This window comes from Rana temporaria, chromosome 8 (genome assembly GCF_905171775.1).
Source record: "Rana temporaria chromosome 8, aRanTem1.1, whole genome shotgun sequence".
NCBI lineage: Eukaryota > Metazoa > Chordata > Amphibia > Anura > Ranidae > Rana > Rana temporaria.
In genome coordinates this window covers 181,853,476-181,879,954 of record NC_053496.1, presented here as the reverse complement: position 1 = coordinate 181,879,954, position 26,479 = coordinate 181,853,476, and the positions used below count along the sequence as shown (strand labels likewise).

General features: G+C 48.1%; 2 protein-coding genes and 1 long non-coding RNA gene across 4 annotated transcripts in view; 1 reads left to right on the top strand and 2 right to left on the bottom strand.

Annotated features, from left to right (window-relative positions):
- LOC120910202 (gastrula zinc finger protein XlCGF26.1-like) overlaps positions 1 to 26,479 on the top strand; it is a 1,148,070-nt gene that overhangs the window by 584,979 nt on the left and 536,612 nt on the right. The window lies entirely within an intron of this gene.
- Positions 2,847 to 26,479, bottom strand: part of LOC120909806 (oocyte zinc finger protein XlCOF7.1-like) — a 39,331-nt gene continuing 15,698 nt past the window's right edge. Inside the window, exons 6-9 of the mRNA XM_040321536.1 lie at positions 16,281 to 17,551; positions 6,991 to 7,104; positions 6,759 to 6,891; positions 2,847 to 5,482 (exon numbers count right to left, since the gene is read on the bottom strand). Of these exons, the coding sequence (XP_040177470.1) occupies positions 3,984 to 5,482; positions 6,759 to 6,891; positions 6,991 to 7,104; positions 16,281 to 17,551 (3,017 nt within the window). The 3' untranslated portion in view covers positions 2,847 to 3,983. The remainder of the gene's footprint in view (positions 5,483 to 6,758; positions 6,892 to 6,990; positions 7,105 to 16,280; positions 17,552 to 26,479) is intronic.
- Positions 22,179 to 23,009, bottom strand: LOC120910232. 2 transcript variants are annotated; one of them, XR_005741435.1, is made up of 3 exons: positions 22,750 to 23,009; positions 22,521 to 22,628; positions 22,179 to 22,210 (listed from the first exon to the last, which is right to left on the bottom strand). It is a non-coding gene; the product is annotated as an uncharacterized LOC120910232 (long non-coding RNA). The 2 variants fall into 2 exon arrangements; XR_005741434.1 differs by lacking the exon at positions 22,179 to 22,210 and adding an exon at positions 22,244 to 22,404 and having other exon boundaries at positions 22,750 to 23,006.

The window sequence follows — 26,479 nt, the reverse complement described above, 5'->3', positions numbered from 1 at the left end:
AGGCAAAACTTGCTTGAAGCCCCACCAAAGGCTCATCTGAGACCCATCGAAGCACCAAGAAAAAGCAAGGTGTCTGAAGCCATGTTTTGAATGCAAGTGTAAACTAGCCCTTACAGTGGTCAGTGCTCAACATATGCACTGTCACTGTACTAATGACACTGGCTGGGAAGGGGTTAACATCAGGGGCACTCAAAGGGTAAAATGTGTGCCTATGGAGTGCTTGCTAACTGTGTGGGGGGTGCTTGTACTAGGAAGGCAGAGATCCGTGTTCCTGCTTTGTAGGGACACAGCATCACAACCTTCCCTTCTCACAGACCACTGTTCTGCCTGTGTCCCCTGAATGATCGGTGGGTCCTGGTGGATATCGCGTCCACTAAACACATTTATTGGCTCCCACTGCGTCCAATCACAGCGGGAGTGGGCCACCGGCCCCACCCCAGAAGTTCAGGATCATGTACAGGTACGTGATCCTGCCCAGGGGAGCCGCCTTGCCACTGTATATTTACAGTATACGGTCGGCAACCGGTTAAAGCAGTAGACGACAGCAAAAAATAAACAAAAAAATCTTCTCCCTGCAAGTTAAGTCATAATGTGCTAGTACACATTGCATACTAGCACATCATGAAAGACTTACCTGAAAACTAAGCCTTCACCGGTGACAGGGCTTCCATCTTTACCCAGCCTTCCTTCCAGGATCGTGGGCTTTTAATATCCTTCCAGGAAGGGGAATGACTTAATTTCCTTCCTGGCAGGATCATATATAAGCTTGGGATAGAACTTCGCACAGGGCAGAACTGTCTGGCTAGTGGGAGGAGAGGTGCCAAGAGAAACAGATTGTTGAGGAGTGAAACCCTTTTCTTTATTGCCGCAGGGGTGGGCCTCCCTGCTATCGGGCACAGAAGATATGTTTCCACAAAGAGAGAGAGAGAGAGAGAGACTGTGATTTACTAAATGAAGAGAAAATCATTTAATTGGACTGTTATGTGACCAAGGAGGAACAATTCCAGGCTGGGGCACACCTGACCCTTGGTAGAGACCTCCTGTCTCCTGATTCGAGGCTGGGGCACACCTGACCCCTGGTGGAGACCTCCTGTCTCCTGATTCCAGGCTGGGGCACACCTGACCCCTGGTGGAGACCTCCTGTCTCCTGATTCCAGGCTGGGGCACACCTGACCCCTGGTGGAGACCTCCTGTCTCCTGATTCCAGGCTGGGGCACACCTGACTCCTGATGGAGACCTCCTGTCTCCTGATTCCAGGCTGGGGCACACCTGACTCCTGGTGGAGACCTCCTGTCTCCTGATTCCAGGCTGGGGCACACCTGACTCATGGTGGAGACCTCCTGTCTCCAGGCTGGGGCACACCTGACACCTGGTAGAGACCTCCTATCTCCCGATTCCAGGCTGGGGCACACCTGACTCATGGTGGAGACCTCCTGTCTCCTGATTCGAGGCTGGGGGACACCTGACTCATGGTGGAGACCTCCTGTCTCCTGATTCCAGGCTGGGGCACACCTGACTCCTGGTAGAGACCTCCTGTCTCCTGATTCCAGGCTGGGGCACACCTGACTCATGGTAGAGACCTCCTGTCTCCCGATTCCAGGCTGGGGCACACCTGACCCCTGGTGGAGACCTCCTGTCTCCCGACTGGGCCTCACCCGACTCTTAATGGAGACCTCCTGTCTCTTGATTCCAGCCTGGGGCACACCTGACCCCTGGCTGGGGCTCATCTGACCTCCTGTTTCCCAATTCCAGGCTGGGGCATACCCGACTCCTGGTGGAGACCTCCTGTCTCCTGGCTGGAGCTCATTTGACTCCTGATGGAGACCTCTTGTCTCCCGATTCCAGGCTGGGGCACACCTAACTCCTTGTGGAGACCTCCTGTCTCCCGATTCCACTCTGGGGCACAACTGACCCCTGGTGGAGACCTCCTGTCTCCCGATTCCAGGCTGGGGCTTATTTGACGGCTGGTGGAGACCTCCTGTCTCCCGAATTCCAGGCTGTGGCTCATTTGACGGCTGGTAGAGACCTCCTGTCTCACTATAGCGTGGGTATAAAAGAAGAATAATATAAACACTGGGAGGTGGACATCCATACAGATACCCCCGGAATGATAATATGGAGCAATAAAACCCAAGATTTTTTGGTCGAGACCACCTTAAAACTGGAAATAGACCCACAAGATAGGAAAGCCTCTATCCAGTGGATATAGCTTGATGTCCCCATGTTCTAAGTGAGTTTCCTTGCAAGGGTGGTTCAGCCCCGGTTGCTTTAGGTGTTATTATGAACTGATTGAACACATTCTAATCACCGATCATCTCAGAATTATCATTTGGGAAAAAAAAGCGAGACTCAACAGAATGCATAGAACTTTCTTGTTTTATGTTACAAAATCAGAATAAAAGGAAACAAATCTTGAATCAAAATAATTTCTTGAATTGTAAAATATATGCAATTTATTGATAATTTTCTATTGGCTTCTTCAATAAAGAGGTGAGAAGAAATTGGAGTAATGAGTAGAACGTGAAGAATACGGAGAAAAACAAACTGACGAGAATTACAAGTATAACAATCCGCGGGATAGTGGGTGGTGGGGATAGTATTGTTGTTTGGGCGTTTTTTGTTCTTTATGACCGGGCCATTTTTTGCGATTCGGCACTGCGTTATTTTAACTGACAATTGCGCGGTCGTTTGACGTGGCTCCCAAATAAAATTGACGTCCTTTTTTTCTCACAAATAGAGCTTTCTTTTGGTGGTATTTGATCACCTCTGCGGATTTTATTTTTTGCGCAATAAACAAAAATAGAGCGATATATATTTTTTTTACTTTCCGCTATAAAACAGCCAATAAAAAAAAAAAAATCGAATTTCTTCATCAGTTTAGGGCAATATGTATTCTGCTACATATTTTTGGTAAAGAAAAATCCCAATATCGGCTTCTGTTAGCGGGACTCCATACCACACGTGTCCTATATAATGAACGTCTTCTCCTGTTAAATGCCACCATACAGCTGTCAAGAGCAGTGGTCTCAAATCTGTGGCCCTTTGCTTGCCTTTATCTGGCCCTTGGGGCACTATTCCACCCAATGACACCATAAATAGGGCACTATGCATCCCATGAAAACCAATGATGAAGGACAGGAAACTGGCCCCTTGGATCCCCATGACTAAGCTCTGAGGAGGCGGAGTGAAACATGTTGGGGGCGTGGCTTGGTTGTAGCATTTTCTACTCATTATTGGTCACAGTTCACAAAGCCTCAAGGACAGAAAACTGTCCCATTGGATCCCCATGACTAAGCCCTGAGGAGGCGGGGTGAAACATGTTGGGGGTGTGGCCTGATTGTAGCATTTTCTACTCTCACTGGTCACAATCCGGCCCCCCCAAAGCCTGAAGGACAGGAAACTGGCCCCTTGGATCCCCATGACTAGGCTCTGAGGAGGTGGAGTGAAACACGTTGGGGGTGTGGTCTGGTTGTAGCATTTTCTAGTCTCACTGGTCACAATCAGGCCCCCCCAAAGCCTGAAAGACAGGAAACTGGCCCCTTGGATCCCCATGACTAGGCTCTGAGGAGGTGGAGTGAAACACGTTGGGGGTGTGGTCTGGTTGTAGCATTTTCTAGTCTCACTGGTCACAATCAGGCCCCCCCAAAGCCTGAAAGACAGGAAACTGGCCCCTTGGATCCCCATGACTAAGCTCTGAGGAGGAGGAGTGAAATACGTTGGGGGGTGTGGCCTGGTTGGAGCATTTTCTACTCTCATTGGTCACAGTTCCTACAGCCTGAAGGACAGGAAACTGGCCCCTTGGATCCCCATGACTAAACTCTGAGGAGGCGGAGTGAAACACGTCGGGGGCGTGGCCTGGTGGGAACCCGTGCTGAGGTTGTCTCTTTCATAATACAATAGGACCCCGTGGATGTGCACCACCAGGGATCTTTTCTCTCTTCCTCCTTTGCTTAGAAGGTTTGGAAACCCCTGGTAAAGAGCAATCATTTGGTGTGACTTTTCTGATGTCTGATTAGATTCATTTGGTTTGCAAAGCTTTTCCCGCACTCTAAACATGAGAAAGGACGCTCACCTGTGTGAACTCTCTGGTGTTTAAGAAGGACCTCTTTCAAGCCGAAACATTTCCCGCACTCGGAACATGAGAAAGGGCGCTCGCTTGAGTGTATTTTCTGGTGTTTAACAAGGGATCCTTTCCTGGCGAAACATTTCCCGCACTCTGTACATGAGAAAGGACGCTCGCCCTTGTGGTGTTTCAGATGCGAAACAAGGTGCTGTTTCTGAGTAAAACTATTTCCGCACTCCGAACACGAATAAGGACGCTCGCCCGTGTGAATTCTGTGGTGTCTGTGAAGTTTTCCTTTCTCCGTGAAACATTTCCCACACTCCGTACACAAAAAAGGACGCTCGCCCGTGTGACTTCTCTGGTGTATACGAAGCAATATTCTGTCAGCAAAACTTTTCCCGCACTCTGAACATGGAAAAGGACGCTCGCCCGTGTGACCTCTCTGGTGCGTATGAAGGTGCTGTATCCTAAGAAAACTTTTCCCGCACTCGGAGCACGAAAAAGGACGCTCGCCTGTGTGTCTTCTCTGGTGTTCATCGAGCTCTCCTTTCTGAGTGAAACATTTCCCGCACTCTGAACACGAATAGGGGCGCTCACGGGTATGAACTCTGCGGTGTCTAACAAGGACTTTTTGCGACGTGAAAGATTTCCCGCACTCCGAACATAAAAAAGGATACTCGCTCGTGTGATTTCTCTGGTGTATGACAAGTTCCCAATTCTGAATAAAACATTTCCCGCACTCAGAACATGAAAAAGGACGCTCCCCTGTGTGGATCCTCTGGTGTCTGTTAAGTGTTCCTTTGCCAGTGAAACATTTCCCGCACTGCGAACATGAAAAAGGACGCTCGCCCGTGTGAGTTTTCTGATGTAGATGAAGGTGTCCTATCCTAGTGAAACATTTTCCGCACTCTGAACATGAAAAAGGACGCTCCCCCGTGGGATTTGTCCACCGTGCTCTGTTTTTAGGGTGAGATTTTTTGCAATCTGAAGTTGACAATGAAGGTTCTCCTGTGTGGCCTCCATCACCCAACGAAGACTCCTCGGGATTGGGTGGATGGGTTGAGTGATCAGCACTGTGAGAACTTAGATGGACATCTGATGTCATAGTGTGGGATAGATGGTCAGCTGATGTCATAGTGTGGGATAGATGGACATCTGATGTCATAGTGTGGGATAGATGGACATCTGATGTCATAGTGTGGGATAGATGGACATCTGATGTCATAGTATGGGATTTATCAGAAGGTTCCTCAGGATTAGAAGGATCCATTGATCCCTCCAGATGGGAAGGTCTGTGATGTGCGGTTGGAATAATGGGATCTTCTCCTGGAGAACATTGTGTGATGTCATCATCTTCTGCCTTCATATCGGGAGATAAAATTGGATCTCCCTCCGAAGAATTCAGAACAAAACGCCCATCTGTAAGAAAACACAAATTTAATAATAATAATAATAATAAAAAAAGCCCCCCGTTACATTAGTGTCCTCAGCCCCCCTTCACATCATAGCTCCCCCTTTACATCAGTGTCCTCAGCCCCCCTTCACATCATAGCCCCCTCTTTACATCAGTGTCCTCAGCCCCCCTTCACATCATAGCTCCCCTCTTTACATCAGTGTCCTCAGCCCCCCTTCACATTATAGCTCCCCCCATTACATTAGCGTCCTCAGCCCCCCTTCACATCATAGCTCCCCCGTTACATCAGCAGAGGTACTTATCGACCTGGATGTCCTCTCCTGGGTCTTCCATCCCATTGTCCTCCTTGCAGCAGGGCAGTGTGCGGGAGACAGGGCAGGTCTGGACGGAGGGCGGGAGTTGCTCAACTTATTATATTAACAAGCGGGTGATTACCTGTACCTGCCTGTTAATATGAAAAGACTCCCACTCTCTGTGCAGATCTGCCCCACCTCTCGCCCCCTGTCCGGCTGCAAGGAGGACAATGGCAGCCGGACGGGAGAGGACACCCAACTGCTAAATGGTACAACCGCTGTCCAGAAAGGACTGTGACTTGGTCCAGGTCTGGACCGCGGTCCACCATTTGTCGATCCATGCCAACCACACTGGGTAACAGTTTTTTTGGGGGCATTGATGGCATTGGAACTGTGAGAATGGAGATGACTGGTTGTGTTTCTGAACACAAAAAAAAATTATATTTGTAGGAAACACTATTCAAAATCAGGGCAGGGAGCGGGAGATGGGGCAGGTCTGGATGGAGGGCGGGCGGTGCCCAATTTATTATATTAACAAGGGCTAGACTCCGACTCTCTGTGCAGATCTCCTTCTTTCCCCCATGCCCTACTGCAAGGAGGACATCGGCGGCCGCATGGGAGAGGACACCTAGCTACTAAAATGGTACAACCATGGTCCAGAAAGGACTGTCACTTGGTCCAGGTCCGGACCGCGGTCCACCATTTAGCGATCCTTGCCAACCATAATGGGTAACAGGGGTTTTGGGGCGTTAATGGCATTGGAACTGTGAGAATGGAGATGACTGGATGTGTTTCTCAACACAAAAAAATATATATTTGTAGGAAAAACGATTCAGAACATTGTGTTTATAAATTCTCGTTTCCTTGTTGGAGGAAATCGGACCAAGCTCTATGTGAAATCCTCGGGATCTGCTGTAAGTTTCGGACTGGGCTTCCTTTTTCCCCTTCGGAGTGAAAAATATGAATTGTTTCTGCATTTGTTACTTACTTGTGTCTATATGTAGAGAAGGTTCCTCTTGTTTAATCATCTCCCCCTCCTCCATAGACTGCGGATCTTCACTCACCAACCTCTCTTCATCTTCTTCTTTTACCTCAACTTTGATGACTTTCAGTTCTTCACCCTAAACCCCAAAGATGATAGAATGAATTTAGAAAAAGGAACAAGAAATTACATAGAAGAATGTCTACTCAGAATTATTTTCGAGTCCAGTCCCATCTACCTGATCGTTCTCTGTACAGTTATAATCTTCTTGGGTGGAATCCCAGGAATACAGAGGACCTCCCTCCTCCATAGACTGCTGATCTCCACTCACCAACCTCTCTTCTTCTTCTTCCTCTTTAACCTCAACTTTGATGTCTTTCCGTTCTTCACCCTAAACCCCAAAGATAACAGAGTACATTATACTTGTTAAAAGGAAATAGAGATTACATAAAAGAACGTCCTGTCAGAGCTTGGAATCGTTATTTAAGTCTTCGTGCTCCGTCCCACCTACCTGATGATGGTGGGGGATGGTGTGATCTTCCTGTGTGGAATCCCGGGAATACAGAGGACAGGGACATCTCTCTGGTGGGTTCCCATTACTGGATCCATCTGTAGGAAACACACACACTGACTGAATACATTGTTTCTATGTGTTTATCAGATGATGGGGGATCTAGGTGGAGCCTCCGTACTGCTCTCTCCTTTACAATAAAGTCTCCCGAGAGCCTCATGTGCTTCAGACTGTGGGGTACAGACCTGCTGCTCTAGCCTGTCTGTTCCTGCACCAGAGAGGTAAGCCACAAAGGATCAGGACCCTAAAGACTGCAGACCACCAAGTGCCCAGGACAAGATTTGCGGTATACCAGGACTAGTGAGCGTATTCAGCTTTGTTTTTGTTCCACTGCTAGTAATCCAATACAACCAGAGACTACCTTTGCATAACAGCCCTAAAAGTAGTTAATTGCATGTCTCATAAAGAGACGGTAACATGTGCACCACCCTACAGTTTGGGCCCCAATGTTAGCTGGAAATACAGAGGATGGGGACATCTCTCTGGTGGGTTCCCATTACTGGATCCATCTGTAGGAAACACACACACTGACTGAATACATTTAGCTGGATTCAGATAGCTTTACGTTGGCGTATCAGTAGATACGCCGATGTAACTCTGAATCTACGCCGTCCTAAATTTAAGCGTATTCTGGAAACCAGATACGATTAAATTAGGCTAAGATACGAGCGGCCGAAGTCTCCTACGCCGTCGTATCTTAGGGTGCAATATTTAGGCTGGCCGCCAGGTGGCGCTTCCGTTGAGTTTGGCGTAGAATATGCAAATGACTAGATACGCCGATTCAGAAACGTACGTGCGCCCGGCGCATTTTTTTTACGTTGTTTGCGTACTGCTTTTTCGGCCGTAAAGTTAGTCGAACAAATAGCTGGCCTAGTCAATGTTAAGTATGGCCGTCGTTCCCGTGTCGAAATTTGAAATTTTTACGTCGTTTGCGTAAGTCGTCCGTGAATGGGGCTGGACGTAATTTACCTTCACGTCAAAACCAATACGTCCTTGCGGCGTACTTTGGAGCAATGCACACTGGGATATGTACACGGATGGCGCATGCGCCCTTCCTAAAAAAGTAAATCTCGTCGGGTCACCAATCATTTACATAAAACACGCCCCCTCATCCTCATTAGAATTAGGCGAGCTTACACTGGCCCCATTTACGCTACGCCGCCGTAGCTTAGGAGGCAAGTGCTTTGTGAATACAGCACTTGCCTCTCTGACTTACGGCGGCGTAGCGTAAATACGATACGCTACGCCGCCTCAAAGATGCGCCCAGCTACCTGAATCTAGCTAATTGTTTCTATGTGTTTATCAGATGATGGGGGATCTAGGTGGAGCCTCTGTACTGCTCTCTCCTTTACAATAAAGTCTCCTCTTACCCGGTGATGTGGGGGGAGGCCGCTTCTTCATCGTGACGTCCTTGTAGAGATCTTTCTGACATCACTGTGCCTATGGAGGAAGAAGAAGATGGACATGACGGGGGGTTACTGGGTGTAAATCTCATGGAGGAAGAGGACAAAACATAATGGGGAGGAGGGGTCTGGATTAGGGTTGTCACCTTTTCATCAAGCCAAACCCGAACAATTTTTTTTTGTAGTACATTAAATTCATTACCTCTGTACAATGCAATGCACAGCAATTTTTTTAATGTAGAAATACACTATACATATATTTTTGTGATTAAGAGTTCCCCTTTACATCTGAATCTGCAGGAGAGGAGTGTGGACAGTATAACAGAGGGCAGTATGTACAGGAGAGGAGTGTGGAGGGTATGACAGTGGGCAGTATGTACAGGAGAGGAGTGTGGAGGGTATGACAGTGGGCAGTATGTACAGGAGAGGAGTGTGGAGGGTATGACAGTGGGCAGTATGTACAGGAGAGGAGTGTGGAGGGTATGACAATGGGCAGCATGTACAGGAGAGGAGTGTGGAGGGAATGACAGTGGGCAGTGGGATTTGACATGTACACGAGAGGAGTGTGGAGGGTATGACAGTGGGCAGTATGTACAGGAGAGGAGTGTGGAGGGTATGACAGTGGACAGTATGTACAGGAGAGGAGTGTGGAGGGTATGACAGTGGGCGGTATGCACAGGAGAGGAGGGTATGACAGTGGGCGGTATGTACAGGAGGAGTGTGGAGGGTATGACAGTGGACAGAATGTACAGGAGAGGAGTGTGGAGGGTATGACAGTGGACAGTATGTACAGGAGAGGAGTGTGGAGGATATGACAGTGGACAGCATGTACAGGAGAGGAGTGTGGAGGGTATGACAGTGAGCACTATGTACAGGAGAGGAGTGTGGAGGGTATGACAGTGGGCACTATGTACAGGAGAGGGGTGTGAAGGTGTACAGGAGGTGTACAGGAGAGGAGTGTGGAGGGTATGACAGTGGGCAGTATGTACAGGAGAGGAGTGTGGAGGGTATGACAGTGGACAGTATGTACAGGAGAGGAGTGTGGAGGGTATGACAGTGGGCAGTATGTACAGGAGAGGAGTGTGGAGGGTATGACAGTGGGCAGTATGTACAGGAGAGGAGTGTGGAGGGTATGACAATGGACAGTATGTATATGAGAGGAGTGTGGAGGATATGACAGTGGACAGTATGTACAGGAGAGGAGTGTGGAGGGTATGACAGTGGACAGCATGTACAGGAGAGGAGGGTATGACAGTGAGCACTATGTACAGGAGAGGAGTGTGGAGGGTATGACAGTGGGCACTATGTACAGGAGAGGGGTGTGAAGGTGTGACAGTGGGCAGTATGTACAGGAGAGGAGTGTGGAGTGTATGACAGTGGGCAGTATGTACAGAAGAGGAGGGCGGAGGGTATGACAGTGGGCAGTATGTACAGGAGAGGAGTGTGGAGGGTATGACAGTGGGCAGTATGTACAGAAGAGGAGGGCGGAGGGTATGACAGTGGGCATTATGTACAGTAGAGAAGTGTGTAGGGTATGACAGTGGGCAGTATGTACAGGAGAGGAGTGTGGAGGGTATGACAGTGGGCAGTATGTACAGGAGAGGAGTGTGGAGGGTATGACAGTGGGCAGTATGTACAGAAGAGGAGGGCGGAGGGTATGACAGTGAGCAGTATGTACAGGAGAGGAGTGTGGAGGGTATGACAGTGGGCAGTATGTACAGAAGAGGAGGGCATGACAGTGGGCATTATGCAGGAGAGAAGTGTGTAGGGTATGACAGTGGGCGGTATGTACAGGAGTGTCGGCTATGATTGGGCAGCATACTCCCCTGTAGCCTCGGATTCCCAACACAACGCAGGCAAGGACACTGCTGCTGTCTCCACAGTGGCAAGTATACTAATCTGGGCTTAGCAATGAGCCAGGGTTTCAAGCCGTACAAAACCCAGGCACATGATTTAAGATACAGACAGGTGGAAACCCTGGTCTGGATGTAAATAGAAAATAATATTTAATTACCTGTGCTACTAGCTTCAGCAATGTCTCCTCTCTTCTTCCTCCTGACTCACCTTTCACCTGGAACTTCCTGTTTATACTCTTACATCACTTCCTGTCAGTACCTGACATCACTTCCTGTTTTTGCGTTCCACCGACAATACCTAAGATCACCACCTTGTGTCAAACATAAATACTACAGTCTACGTTCTGTTCCTTCATTTCTGCCCTCAGCCTCGTGGTCCGTTCTTCCAACAGGTTACTTCGATAATTCCACACACAGATTACACCTCACGTCAAATCCAGACAATAAAAAATCAAATGATGGGGCACTATTCCTCCCACGTACAACAAGAATGGGACACTATTTCTCCCACCGACACCAAAGATGGGGCACAATTCCTTCCACCAACACCAAGGATGGGGCACAATTCCTCCACGTAACACAACACATCTATCCCACATCCACTAATACCAGGACATTTTCTACTCACGCTGGCCACTGTTCGACCCCCTCAAAGTTTAAAGAACAGTAAATTGGCCTTTTGGTTAGAAAGTTTGGAGACCCTTGCTCTAGAAGCTTCTTCTAGAGGCAGGGGGAACCAATCAAACTCTCAGCCTTTGAAATCCTGAGCAGACCAAATCAAACAATCAAAAACGAAATTTACAGAGCAACCTAACTAGGAGCATACTTGCCAACTGTCCTGAATTTCCTGGGACATTCCTGGGATTTAGACAATTTTCCAGATTTTATTGTGTCCTGTGAAATGTCACGGGAAATCCGGTCTTTCTAGGGTGACCACATTCCCAAACTACCATTCAGGGACACCCTCCCTTCCCAAAAATCAGCTTGTGCTGTAACGAATCACAGCTCAGTGATTGGACACAAGAGGTGGGATTTATGATTGCTCCAATCACAAGCAGGGGGCGGGGACTGTGCTCCTCTAGGCATTCCTGGCTAGGACAAGTACTGTCAGTGAGTAAAGCTGTGATAAGGCGGCCCTTTTTGTGGGCATCAGATTGGCACGGGGGGTGGCTGTGTCAGTTTCATTCAGGGAAACTGTATTGTCCTGGAATGAAGGTGCCCGGGACACACCTGCAAAATGCGGGACTGTCCCGGGCAATCCGGAACACGTGATCAACCTAGGTCTTTCGTGATTTTTCACCGTCGCCGCTAGAGGTCTGTGGCTGGCGGAGACAATGTCTCAGCTGGCCGCCATTGTTAAGAAGACCAGAAGAACACGGGTGGCTACAATAGAAATTAAGCAGCTGCACCGCCCGCCCACCCCCCGCCCCGCGGCCGGTCCGTCTGTGACCTGTTATTGAAAATGACAGTGTGGGCGGCGCCGCAGCTTAATTTCCATTGTAGCCACGTGGCCGCCTCCATTTTGTTCCCCCCTCGGGAACGGGGAAATCGTAATGGCGTCAGAGACACCGCTATACCCGATGCAAGGGGGCTCCAATGGGAGGACTGATGTAAGGGGGGCTCCAATGGGGGGATGCCTGATTTACCACTTCAGTACCGGCCCATAGTCATATGACGTCCACAGAGGGGATCTCCCATCCCGGGTGGACGTCATATGACGTCCTGGGCTTTGTGAGGGGATATCTGAATGATGCCTGCAGCTAGAGGCATCATTCAGATATCATTAGTGGCCAGCTGCGGTTCCGCCACTTGATGTCCCCTCCCGCCACCATCTGGTGCTTCTCCGGGCTCTCCCGTGCCATCAGGGGCCTGGAGAAAGAATCATCCAGCACCGGATGTGAAGCATGGAGATGACTGTCGGAGGCCGGGGCGCGATGTGATGACGTCACGCCCGGGTAAGTAAACAAAGCCGGCTAGTAAGCATGAGATCGGTGAATTTTTTTTTCACGATCTCATGCTTTTCAGCCTGGAGGAGAGATGTGAGGTCTTATTGTCCCCCCGCATCTCTCCACAAAGAGGACCTGTCACTAACAATTCATATTACAAGGGATGTTTACACTCCTTGTAATAGGGATAAAAGTGATCAAAACAATTAAAACGTAAAAAATAAGTAAAATAAAAAATATATATATGTCCCCGTGAAGCTCGTGCTCAGAAGCGAACGCACGCGTAAGTCCCGACCCATGTATGTAAACGCAGTTCAAACCACATATGTGAGGTATTGCCGCGTGCGTTAGAGTGTGTGCGACAATTCTAGCACTAGACCGCCTCTGTAACTCTAAACTGGTAACCTGTAAATGTTTTCAAACCATCGCCTATGGAGATTTTTAAGTAACAAAGTTTGGCGCCATTCCATGAGTGTGCGCAATTTTAAAAGCGTGACATGTTAGGTATCTATTTACTCGGCGTAACATAATCTTTCATATTTTACAAAAAAATTTGGGCTAACTTTACTGTTATTTTTTTAATTCCCAAAACCATTTTTTTTTTTTTTTAAAAAGGCGTTTGAAAAATGATTGCGCAAATACCGTGCAAGATAAAAAGTTGCAAGGACCGTCATTTTATTCCCTAGGGTTTCTGCTAAAAAAATTGTATAATGTTTGGGGTTTCTGAGTAATTTTCTAGCAAAAGAATGATGATTTGTACATGTAGGAGAGAAGTGCCAGAATAGGCCCGGTATTGAGGTGGGTATAAAAGCCTGGTATTGAAGTGGTTAAGGGGGCTACAATGGGGGGGGGGGGGCGACACCTGATGTAAGGGGGGCTCCAATGGGGAAGACGCCTGATGTAAAGGGGGCTCCACCAATGGGGGCATTTCCTGCTCCCACTGGCCACAGCCTGGCCCCCCTAAAGTTTGAAGAACAGTAAACTGGCCCTTTGGATAGAAAGTTTAGCGATCCCTGCTTTAGAAATTTCTTCTAGGCGGCAGGGGGAACCAATCAAACTCCCAGCCTGGGAAATCCTGAACAGACCAAATCAAACAATCTCTGCTCCGTTGATTACAGGAGCCAAAAACGAGATTTACAAAGCAACCTAACTAGTAGGGTGCTATGACTTGACTTCTAAGTAGGGGTGCAACGGATCGTCACCGATCCGTGATCCGAACGGGCCACCCCGTTCGGATAGGCACACCCCGCGATCCGCGGAGCGCTCCGGAGCCTAGGCCTAGGAAAGTCCCCGGCTTCGGCCTAGCTCCGGAGCGGCGGCCATCTTGCTCCACCCAGTCTGCTTGCCAGAGCCCAGCGTGACACGCCTCCCCGGGGAGGCGTGTCACGTTGTGCACTGGGCTCTGGCAAGCAGACTTGGAGAGGGAATGTTAGCAGTGAAGCACTGGTGTGAGAGGAGGGGGGGGGGGGAAGCACAATTCAGGGGTGGATTAAAGAGGAAGCAGGTGAGGCTGTTTGGGACTTGTTAAAAGTACAATCTTGATGTTTTTACAGCAAAAAAAAATATATATATATATATATATATATATATATATATATATATATATATATATATATATATATATATATATATATTTATTTATTAATATATATATTTTTTTTGGACCAATGAAAACGGACCCTTTTTTTTTTGCCGATCCGAAAATGATCCGATCCGTGACTCCTGATCCGAGGATCGATCCGATCCGTGAGTTTTTTGATCCGTTGCACCCCTACTTCTAAGAAAGAAATGGACTCAGAAAAGAATATCGAAGAGTGTAGAACTTTCTTGTTTATTTTACAAAAACTGGAATATTTGATAATTATACAATTTAACAAATCTTGAATCAAAACAAAACACAACTTGTGAACAGGACTGTAAGGAAACCATTTTATTTAGCAACAGGGACTTTGGTTGGCCTTCAGAGTGCTTTAAAAAGCATGTCCGATGCCACATTCTGAAGGCCTGGGCCTGCAGGGTTCCGGAGCTTTGCTTTTCTTGAGGTCCTCCATGGTTCTCGGCGCTGTAATCTCCCAGCAGGAGTAAGATAAGATGGGCGAGGGTTCTGAACCGTTGTTCGGAGTCTCCTGGCCGAGCGCAACTGAGGCTTCAGGCGGCCATCCCGCTCCGCTGCCAAGCCTCACCTCCTCTTCCTACTAGACCTTATTTTCACTAGACATGGTACAGAATGGAGTAATAGACACAGAGACACCCCAATGTGGGCGGGAACAGGAATTTCAGCACTTGGAGCTCATCACCGAGGTCTCCAAGAAGCCAGTAAGAGACTCAGCTCCATTTTTTTATCCATATCACAGTTGTTCTATGTATTGAACGTCTTCTCCTGTTAAATTCCACCATACAGCTGTCAAGAGCAGTGGTCTCCAAACTGCGGCCCAGGGGGCGGAGGTGGCCCTTTGCTTTCCTTTATCTGGCCCTTCTTTCTACTAGACATTGTACAGATTGACAGAATGGAAGAATAGACACGGGGACACCCCAACGTGGGCGGGAACAGGAATTTCAGCACTAGAAGCTTATCACCGAGATCTCCAAGAAGCCAGTAAGAGACTCAACCCAATTTTTTTTTCTCCTGTTAAATGCCACCATACAGCTGTCAAGAGTAGTGGTCACCAAACGGTGGTCCTTTGCTTGCCTACTAGATCCTCACATGACTAAGCTCTGAGGAGGTGGAGTGAAACACGTTGGGGGTGTGGCCTGGTTGGAGCATTTTCTATTCTCACTGGTCACAATCCGGCCCCCCCAAAGCCTGAACAGGAAACTGGCCCCTTAGATCCCCATGACTAAGCTCTGAGGAGATGGAGTGAAACACGTTGGGGGGTGTGGCCTGGTTGGAGCATTTTCTACTCTCACTGGTCACAGTTCCCAAAGCCTGAAGGACAGGAAACTGGCCCCTTGGATCCCCATGGCTAAGCTCTGAGGAGGTGGAGTGAAACACGTTGGGGGTGTGGCCTGGTTGGAGCATTTTCTACTCTCACTGGTCACAGTTCCCAAAGCCTGAAGGACAGCAAACTGGCCCCTTGGATCCCCATGAGTAAGCTCTGAGGAGGCTAAGTGAAACACGTTGGGGGTGTGGCCTGGTTGGAGCATTTTTTTACTTTCACTTGTCATAATATGGCCCCCCCAAAGCCTGAAGGACAGGAAACTGGCCCCTTGGATCCCCATGACTAAGCTCTGAGGAGGCGGAGTGAAACATGTTGGGGGTGTGGCCTGGTTGGAGCATTTTTTACTCTCACTGGTCACAGTTCCCAAAGCCTGAAGGACAGGAAACTGGCCCCTTGGATCTACAGGACTAAGCTCTGAAAAGGCGAAATGAAACAGGTTGGGGGTGTGGCCTGGTTGGAGCATTTTTTACTCTCACTGGTCACAGTTCCCAAAGCCTAAAGGACAGAAAACTGGCCCCTTGGATCCCCATGACTAAGCTCTGAGGAGGCGGAGTGAAACAGGTTGGGGGCGTGGCATGGTTGTAGCATTTTCTACTCTCACTGGTCACAGTTCCCAAAGCCTGAAGGACGGGAAACTGACCCCTTTGATCCCCATGACTAAGCTCTGAGGAGGCGGAGTGAAACACATTGGGGGTGTGGCCTGGTGGGAGCATTTTCTACTCTCACTGGTCAAAATCCGCTGCCCCCCCCAAAGCCTGAAGGACAGGAAACTGGCCCCATGCTTAGTTTGGAGACCCCTGGCCAAGAGCATCATTTGGTGTGAATTTTCTGATGTCCAACTAGATTCTTTCGGTTTGCAAAGCTCTTCCCGCACACTGAACATGAGAAAGGGCGCTCACCTGTGTGAACTCTCTGGTGATTAAGAAGGGATCCTTTCCTGGCAAAACATTTCCCGCACTCTGCACATGAGAAAGGACGCTCGCCCCTGTGGGATTTCAGATGCGAAACAAGGTGGTGTTTCTGAGTAAAACGTTTCCCGCACTCTGAACATGAATAAGGACGCTCGCCTGAGTGAATTCTGCAGTGTCTGAGAAGTTTTTTTTTCTCAATAAAACGTTTCCCGCACACTGTACACGGAAAAGGACGCTCACCCGTGTGAGTTCTCTGGTGTATACGAAGCCCCATTTTGTCAGTAAAACTTTTCCCGCACTCTGAACATGGAAAAGGACGCTCACCCGTGTGACTTCTCTGGTGTGTTTGTAGGTACTGTTTACTAAGAAAACTTTTCCCGCACTCTGAACAAGGAAAAGGACGCTCACCCGTGTGAATCCTCTGGTGTTCATCGAGCTTTCCTTTCTGAGCGAAACATTTCCCGCAGTCTGAACATGAATGGGGGCGCTCACCGGTATGAACTCTGCGGTGTCCAACAAGGACTTTATGCAAAGCAAAACTTTTCCCGCACTCTTTACATGAGAAAGGACGCTCGCCCGTGTGGGATTTCAGATGCGAAACAAGGTGGGATTTCTGAGTGAAACATTTCCCACACTCTAAACAGGAATAAGGACGCTCGCCCGTGTGAATTCTGTGGTGTCTGAGAAGCTTTCCTTTCTCAGTGAAACATTTCCCGCACTCTGTACACGAAAAAGGACGCTCGCCCGTGTGACTTCTCTGGTGTATACGAAGCGCTATTCTGTCAGCAAAACTTTTCCCGCACTCCGAACATGGAAAAGGACGCTCGCCCGTGTGAATTTTCTGGTGCGTACGAAGGTGCTGTATCCTAATAAAACTTTTCCCGCACTCTGAACAGGGAAAAGGACGCTCGCCCGTGTGGATTTTCTCGTGCGAATGAAGGTGACCTATCCTTAAAAAACTTCTCCCGCACTCAGAACATGAAAAAGGACGTTCATCGGAGGGATTTGTCCACTGTGCTCCCTTTTTAGGGTGAGATTTTTTGCAATCCAAGGATGAACTCTCTCCTGTGTGGCCTCCATCACCCAACGAAGACTCCTCGGGATTGGGTGGATGATCGGCACTGTGAGATCTCAGGTGGACATCTGAGGTCATAGTGTGGGATAGATGGTCATCTGAGGTCATAGTGTGGGATTTATCAGAAGGTTCCTCAGGATTAGAAGGATCCATTGATCCCTCCAGATGGGAAGGTCTGTGATGTGCGGTTGGAATAATGGGATCTTCTACTGGAGAACATTGTGTGATATCATCTGCCTTGAAATCTTGAGGTAAATTCCGATCTCCCTCCGAGGTTTTCAGAACAAAGCGTCCATCTGTAAGAAAACACAAATTTAATAAGAATAAAAATAAAAAAAAGCCCCCCCCTTACATCAGTGTCCTCAGCCCCCCTTTTCATCATAACTCCCCCCCTTACATCAGTGTCCTCAGCCCCCCTTTACATCATAGCTCCCCCCATTACATCAGTGTCCTCAGCCCCCCTTCACATCCTAGCTCCCCCCGTTACATCAGTGTCCTCAGCCCCCCTTTACATCATAGCTCCCCCCATTACATCAGTGTCCTCAGCCCCCCTTTACATCATAGCTCCCCCCATTACATAAGTGTCCTCAGCCCCCCTTTACATCATAGCTCCCCCCCATTACATCAGTGTCCTCAGCCCCCCTTTACATCATAGCTCCCCCCATTACATAAGTGTCCTCAGCCCTCCCTCACATCATAGCTCCCCCCCATTACATCAGTGTCCTCAGCCCCCCTTCACATCATAGCTCCCCCCGTTACATCAGTGTCCACAGCCCCCCCAGAGGGCCGGTTCACACCTGAATCAGCATGGTGTGATTTTTATCCCATTCATTTAAACAGACTGAAATCAGACTGGAATGCACATCCCCAAATCGAACGTTCCTGCGGTACCATGAAATCCGGTGCAGGCAAACACGCTGCATTTGTGATCTGCATGTGGGGCCTCGTTAGGAATATATTGACACCCGCAGCAGATTATACACAACGTGCGTTTTGAATGCGGAGGAAGAAATGCGCACGTAACCTCGTTCTGGTGTGAATGAGCCCTTACATTACAGTCCCACCCCACCCCCCCTTCATATAACAGTCCCACCCCTTCACATCACAGTCCAACCCCCCTTTACATCACAGTCCTCCCTTTAACAGAAGTCCCAGTGTCCTCAGTTACCCGTTACATCACAGCCGCCCCCCCCCCCCTCTTTACATTTTCGTCCCCTTCACATCACAGCCCCCCTTTTACATTTCAGCCCCCTTGCAATCATGAACCCCCTTAAATCACAGCCTCCCCCCATCACAATTCCCCCTGCAGTCACAGCCCCCTCTTTCCTCCCTTATATCACAGTCCCGCTTTACATTACAGCTCCCCTTCTGCAATCTCAGCCCCCCCCATCACAATCCTCCTTGCAGTTAATCCCTCTTTTATCACACACAGCCCCCCCTTCCAAATCGGAAATTCCCCTGCACAGTCCTACCTTAACACAGCAGAGGTGCTCATCAACCTGGATGTCCTCTACCGGATCTCCCGTCCTGTTGTCCTCCTTGCAGCAGAGAGCGGGAGATGGGGCAGGTCTGGACGGAGGGGGGGCATTGCCCAACTTATTATACTAACAAGCGGGTGACTCCCACTTTCTGTGCAGATCTGCCTCACCTCTCGCCCCCTGTCCTACTGCGAGAAGGACAATGGCAGCCGGGCGGGAGAGGACACCCAACTGCTAAATGATACAACCGAGGTCCAGACAGGACTGTCACTTGGTCGCGGTCCACCATTAAGCGATCCATGGAAACCACACTGGGTAACAGGGGATTTTGGGGCATTGATGGCATTGGAACTGTGAGATTTGAGATGACTGGATGTGTTTCTGAAAACAAGAAAAATTATATTTGTAGGAAAAAGTATTTAAAAGCAGGGCAGGGAGCGGGAGACGTGGGCAGGTCTGGACGGAGGGCGGGAGGTGCCCAACTTATTATATTAACAAGCGGGTGACTCCCACTCTCTGTGCAGATCTGCCCCATATCTCGCCCCCTGTCCTACTGCAAGGAGGACAAGGGCAGCCAGACGGGAGAGGACACCCAACTGCTAAATGATACAAATGAGGTCCAGACAGGACTATGACCTTGTCCAGGTCCGGACAGCGGTCCACCATTTATTGACCCCTGCAAACCACACTGGGTAACAGTGTTGGGGCGTTGATGGCATTGGAACTGTGAGATTGGAGAGGACTGGATGTGTTTCTAAACACAAAATACAAATAATTGTAGGGAAAAAAAAAAATATATGAAATGTTGCTTTTTAAAATTAACTTTATCTGTTATCAAGAGTTTCCTCTTTGAAAGAAATTGGGCCAAACGCTACATAGTAGGCGAGGTTGAAAAAAGTCCATCAAGTCCAACCTATGTGTGTGATTATAGGTCAGTATTACATTGTATATCCCTGTATGTTGCGGTCGCTCAGGTGCTTATCTAATAGTTTTTTGAAACAATCGATGCTCCCAGCTGAGACCACCGCCTGTGGAAGGGAATTTCACATCCTTACAGTAAAGAACCCTCTACGTATTTTAAGGTTAAACCTCTTTTCTTCTCATTTTAATGAGTGGCCATGTGTCTTATTAAACTCCCTTCCCTGAAAAAGTTTTCTCCCTATTGTAGGGTCACCAGTACGGTATTTGTAAATTGAAATCATATCCCCTCTCAGGCGTCTCTTCTCCAGAGAGAATAAGTTCAGAGCTCACAACCTTTCCTCATAACTGATATCCTCCAGACCCTTTATTAGCTTTGTTGCCCTTCTTTGGACTCGCTCCATTTCCAGTACATCCTTCCTGAGGACTGGTTCCCAGAACTGGACGGCATACTCCAGGTGCGGCCGGACCAGAGTCTTGTAGAGCGGGAGAATTATCGTTTTATCTCTGGAGTTGATCCCCTTTTTAATGCCAATATTCAGTTTTCTTTGTTAGCAGCAGCTTGGCATTGCTGAGCCTCCAGGACCTTTTCCATCCTAGATTCCCCCAGAGGTTCTCCCCCCAGTGTATAGATTGTATTCATATTTTTGCCACCCAAATGCATTATTTAAAATTTTTCCACATTGAACCTCATTTGCCATGTAGTTGCCCCGCCCCATTAATTTGTTCAGATCTTCTTGCAAGGTTTCCACATCCTGCGGAGAAGTTATTGCTTTGCTTAGCTTAGTATCGTCCACAAATATAGAGATTGAGCCATTTACCCCATCCTCCATGCCGTTTATGAACAAATAAAATAGGATTGATCCCAGCCCAGAACCCTGGGGGACTCCACTACCCACCCCTGACCATTCCAAGTACTCCCCATTTATTACCACCCTCTGAACTCGCCCCTGTAGCCAGTTTTCAGTCCATGAACTCACCCTATGGTCCATCTACTCACCCTATGGTCCATGTACTCACCCTATGGTCCATGTACTCACCCTATGGTCCATGTACTCACCCTATGGTCCATGTACTCACCCTATGGTCCATGTACTCACCCTTTGGTCCATCTACTCACCCTTTGGTCCATCTACTCACCCTATGGTCCATGCCAACGGACCTTATTGGTCCCAGCACAGAACCCTGGGGATCCTTGGGATCTGGTGTAAGTTTAGGACCGTGCTTCTTTTTTCTCTTTGGAGCGAAACACCTGATATAGGTCTATTTTCAACTCATAAAACCATCTACCAATGGGAATACAATAAAAATATGAATTATTTCGGTCTGTATTTGTTACTTACTTGTGTCCGAATGTAGAGAAGGTTCCTCTTGTTTAATCACCTCCTCCCCCTCCTCCATAGACTGCTGATCTCCACTCACCAACGTCTCTTCATCTTCCTCTTTAATCTCAATTTTGATGTCTTTCCATTCTTCAGCCTAAACCCAAAGATGATGGAACGCATTTAGAAAAAGGAACAAGAAATGACATAGAAGAATGTCTACTTAGAGAATTATTTTCGAGTCCAGTCCCATCTACCTGATCGTTTTCTGGATAGGTGTGATCTTCCTGTGTGGAATCACGGGAATACAGAGGACAACCCTCCTCCATAGACTGTTGATCTCCACTCACCAACATCTCTTCTTCTTCCTCTTTAACCTCAACTTTGAGGTCTTCCACTTCTTCGGCCTAAACCCCGAAGATGACAGAGTACATTATACAGTGGAACCTCGGATTACGAGCATAATCCGTTCCAGGAGAATGCTCGTAATCCAAAGTACTCGCATATCAAAGCGAGTTTCCCCATTGAAGTCAATGGAAACGAAAATAATTTTTTTTCCGCATTTACTTCAATGGGATGCAATACCGCATGCAGCCAGAGGCAGGGGGGGCGCCGGAGAGCCTTGGAAACGGCCGAAAAGGCCAAAGGCCTTTCCAAATGGCGCCGATCGGCTCTGCTTGGCTCCGGCACCCCCACCTCACAAAAGCGCTACTGCACACCGCTTTGGCCTGAATCGTGCTAGTTTCACGAGACAACACTCGCAAACCAAGTCACGATTTTTTTAAAATACAGTGCTCGTTTTGCGAAATGCTCGTTAACCACGTTACTCGCAATCCGAGGTTCCACTGTACTTGTTAAAAGGAAAAAAAGAGATTACATAAAAGAACGTCCTGTCAGAGCTTGGAATACTTATTTTGGTTTACAAAATCCGTCCCACCTACCTGATGATGGTGAGGGATGGTGTGATCTTCCTGTGTGGAGTCCCGGGAATACAGAGGACGGGGACATCTCTCTGGTGGGTTCTCATTACTGGATCCATCTGTAGGAAACACACACACTGACTGAATACATTGTTTCTATGTGTTTATCAGATGATGGGGGATCTAGGTGGACCCTTCGTACTGCTCTCTCCTTTACAATAATGTGCACCACCCTACAGTTTGGGCCCCACTGTTAGCTGGGAATACAAAGGACGAGGACATCTCTCTGGTGGGTTCCCATTACTGGATCCATCTGTAGGAAACACACACACTGACTGAATACATTGTTTCTATGTGTTTGTCAGATGATGGGGGATCTAGGTGGACCCTCCGTACTGCTCTCTCCTTTACAATAAAGTCTCCTCTTACCCGGTGATGTGAGGGGCGGCTGATTCTCCATCATGACGTCCTTGTAGAGTTCTTTCTAAATACTCCAACTGTATTATCATCTACTGAAGGTAAAAGACGTCACAGTGACTATGGAGAAAGAAGACGGACATGACGGGGGGTTACTGGGTGTAAATGTCATGGAGGAAGAGGACGTAACATAATGGGGAGGAGGGGGTCTGGATGTAAATCGAAAATAATATTTTATTACCTCTGCTGCCAGGCCCAGTAATGTGTTCTCTTTTATTCCTCACGACTCACCTTTCACCTGGAACTTCCTGTCTTTATACTCTTACATCACTTCCTGTCTGTACCTGACATCACTTCCTGTCTTCACCTAACATGACTTCCTGTTGTTGCGTTCCACTGATAATACTAGGAGATCACCACCTTGTGTTGAATATAAATACTACAGTCTACATTCTGTTCCTTCTTTTTTGCCCTCGGCCTCCTGGTCCATTCTTCTATCAGGTTGTTACATCGATAATTACACACAGAGGGCCAGATTCAGTAAGGAGATACGACGGCGTATCTCTGAGTTGAGGGGTCGTATCTATGCGCCTGATTCACCGTCGTATCTTAGGCTGCATATTTACGCTGGCCGCTAGGTGGCGCTTCCGTATATTTACGCGAGGAATATGCTAATTAGGTATATACGCCGATTCTGGCCCGCGCATTTTTTTTTTATGTCGTTTGCGTTAGGCTTTTTTCGGCGTATAGTTACCCCTGCTATATGAGGCATATCCTATGTTAAGTATGGCCGTCGTTCCCGCGTGGAGTTTTGAAAATTTTACGTCGTTTGCGTAAGTCGTTCGCGAATAGGGCTGGACGTAATTTCCGTTCACGTCTAAAGCAATGACGATTTGCGGTGGAATTTCGAGCATGCGCACTGGGATTTTTTCACGAACGGCGCATGCGCCATTCGTAAAAAACGTCAAATACGCGGGGTCACAGTTAATATACATAAAACACGCCCACATCATCCACATTTGAATTAGGCGGGCTTACGCCGACACAGATACGTTACGCCGCCGTAACTAAGGGCGCAAGTTGTTTCTGAATACAGAACTTGTGCCCTAAATTACGGCGGCGTAACGTACCTGAGATACGTTACGCCGGGCGGATAGATACACCATTGTATCTGAATCCAGCCCACAGATTATACCTCACATTTAATCCAGACAATAAGAAATAAAAACGAAAAACAACAAATTGATAGAGTTGTACTATTTATAAATGAGAAACTATAGAATGAAAAAATGCACAATTGAAATACAACATCATAGGCTTAATTCACAAAGCCTTAATACAAGTGTTAGAAAGGTGGTCTTTACTTTGAGTTTCATTATCTAGGAACTGGAGGTAGTTACACTATGCTACCAAAAGTATTGGGACGCCTGCCTTTACACACACATGAACTTTAATGACATCCCAGTCTTAGTCCGTAGGGTTCAATATTGAGTTGGCTCCGCCCTTTGCAGCTATAACAACTTCAACTCTTCTTGGAAGGCCGTCCACAAGGTTTAGGAGGGTGTCTATGGGAAGGTTTGACCATTCTTCTAGAAGTGTATTTGTGAGGTCAGGCACTGATGTTGGATGAGAAGGCCTGGCTTGCAGTCTCCGCTCTAATTCATCCCAAAAATGTGTTCTATCGGGTTGAGGTCAGGACTCTGTGCAAGCCAGTCAAGTTCCTCCACCCCACACTTGCCCATCCATGTCTTTATGGACCTCACAAGTCCCAGGACAGCTGTCAACCTCAAACTTCCACCAGGACATCACTCAGTGAGGAAGTTGATCCTTCTCCAGGCCAGCTCCCTTTGTAGAAACCTTGAAATTAAATCCAGGCTACTTCTAGGTCCCAACACTGAAGCTTCTGAGACCTGGCAGGACAGCAACACAGTCCTTAGACTGCGGCATAGGCAACAGCCCCACTGAGGCTTGGAGTTCTCCTTCCTGAGGAAAGACCGTCTCTGCAGGGCTCAAAACTATTTATCAGCTCCCCAGCCACCATCTGGGTACACCTCTCCAGGGATTGGCTAGGCCCTGGTCATTATTTAGGCTGGTTATTTGAATTCCCCCTACCTAAGCCCTAGAACAGAGGTCTCCAAACTGTGGCCCAGGGCAGGATGTGGCCCTTGTTTGCCTTTATCTGGCCCTTGGCAATATAACTCCAATGACAGCAACAAAGGGGCATAATTCCTGCCACTGAAACCAATAAAGGGACACTATTCCTCCTACTAACACCAATGGTGGGGCACCATTCCTCCCACTGACACCAATGATGGGACACTATTCCTCACATTGATACCAATGATGGGGCACTATTCTTCCCCCTAACACCAATGATAGGCAACTATTCCTCCCACTGACACCAATGATAGGCAACTATTCCTCCCACTGACACCAATGATGGGGAAATATTCCTCCCACTGACACCAATATTGGGACACTATTCCTCCCACTGATACCAAGAATGGGGCACTATTACTCCCACTGACACCAATGATGGGACACTATTACTCCCACTGACACCAATGATAGGCAACTATTACTCCCACTGACACCAATGATAGGCAACTATTACTCCCACTGACACCAATAATGGGTCACTATTCCTGCCACCAATACCAATGATGGAGCACTAGTCCATCCAATTTCACTAACAATGGGGCACTATTCCTCCCAGTGACACCAATGATAGGCAACTATTTCTCCCACTGACACCAATGACGGGGCACTATTCCTCCCACGGACATCAATGATAGGCAACTATTCCTCACATTGATACCAATTATGGGGCACTATTCTTCCCCCTAACACCAATGACGGGACACTATTCCTCCCACTGACACCAATGATGGGGGAATATTTCTCCCACTGACACCAATAATGGGACACTATTCCTCCCACTGACAGGCAACTATTACTCCCACTGACACCAATGACAGGCAACTATTACTCCCACTGACACCAATGATGGGTCACTATTCCTGCCACCAATACCAATAATGGAGCACTATTCCATCCAATTACACTAACATTGGGGCACTATTCTTCTCCCTAACACCAACGATGGAACACTATATTTCCCACTGACACCAATGATGGGGCTCGATTCCTCCCACTGACACCAATCACTGATCACTATTTCTCCCACTAACACCAACGATGGAGCGATATTCCTTCTACCAACACCAATGATGGGGCACCATTCCTCCCCGTAACACCAAGGTTAGAACATCTATACCACATATTCCCACTAATACCAGTACGTTTTTTACTCCCACTGGCCACTGTTCATCCCCCTTAGGCCGCCTACACACGGTCGTTCCAAACCGATGAGAATGGTCAGACGGGCCATTTCCATCGGTTCACCGCTGAAGTGGCCTGATGGTCTGATGTGCGTACACACCCTCGTTCCAAAAACCGATCGGGTCAGAACGCGGTGACGTCAAACACACGACGTGCTGAATAAAACGAAGTTCAATGCTTCCAAGCATGCGTCGACTTGATTCTGAGCATGCACGGGTTTTGAACCGATGCTTTCTGTACTAACCATCGGTTTGGACCGATCGGGCAGCGGTCTCCTGTTTCACGCTAACCGGAAAAATCACCCCGCGTCAACATGGACTCCCCCACGCATTCTGGGTAAAACTATCACCCCTAGCACCAAAGTCAAAAGTCTCGGAGTCATTTTTGATACCTACATGACAATGGACGCACAAATAGGGTCAGTAGTCAGCGGATCCCACCATCTGCTGCGCCTACTACGCAGACTCACGCCCTTTATCCCGAAAGAGGACATTGCAGTCGTGGTGGGAACAATCATCAATTCCAGACTCGACTACGCAAATGCCCTCTATCTAGGACTCCCCAAATACCAAATCACTCGTCTGCAAGTCGTAAAAATACGGCCGCTCGACTAGTGACTGGGAAAAAAA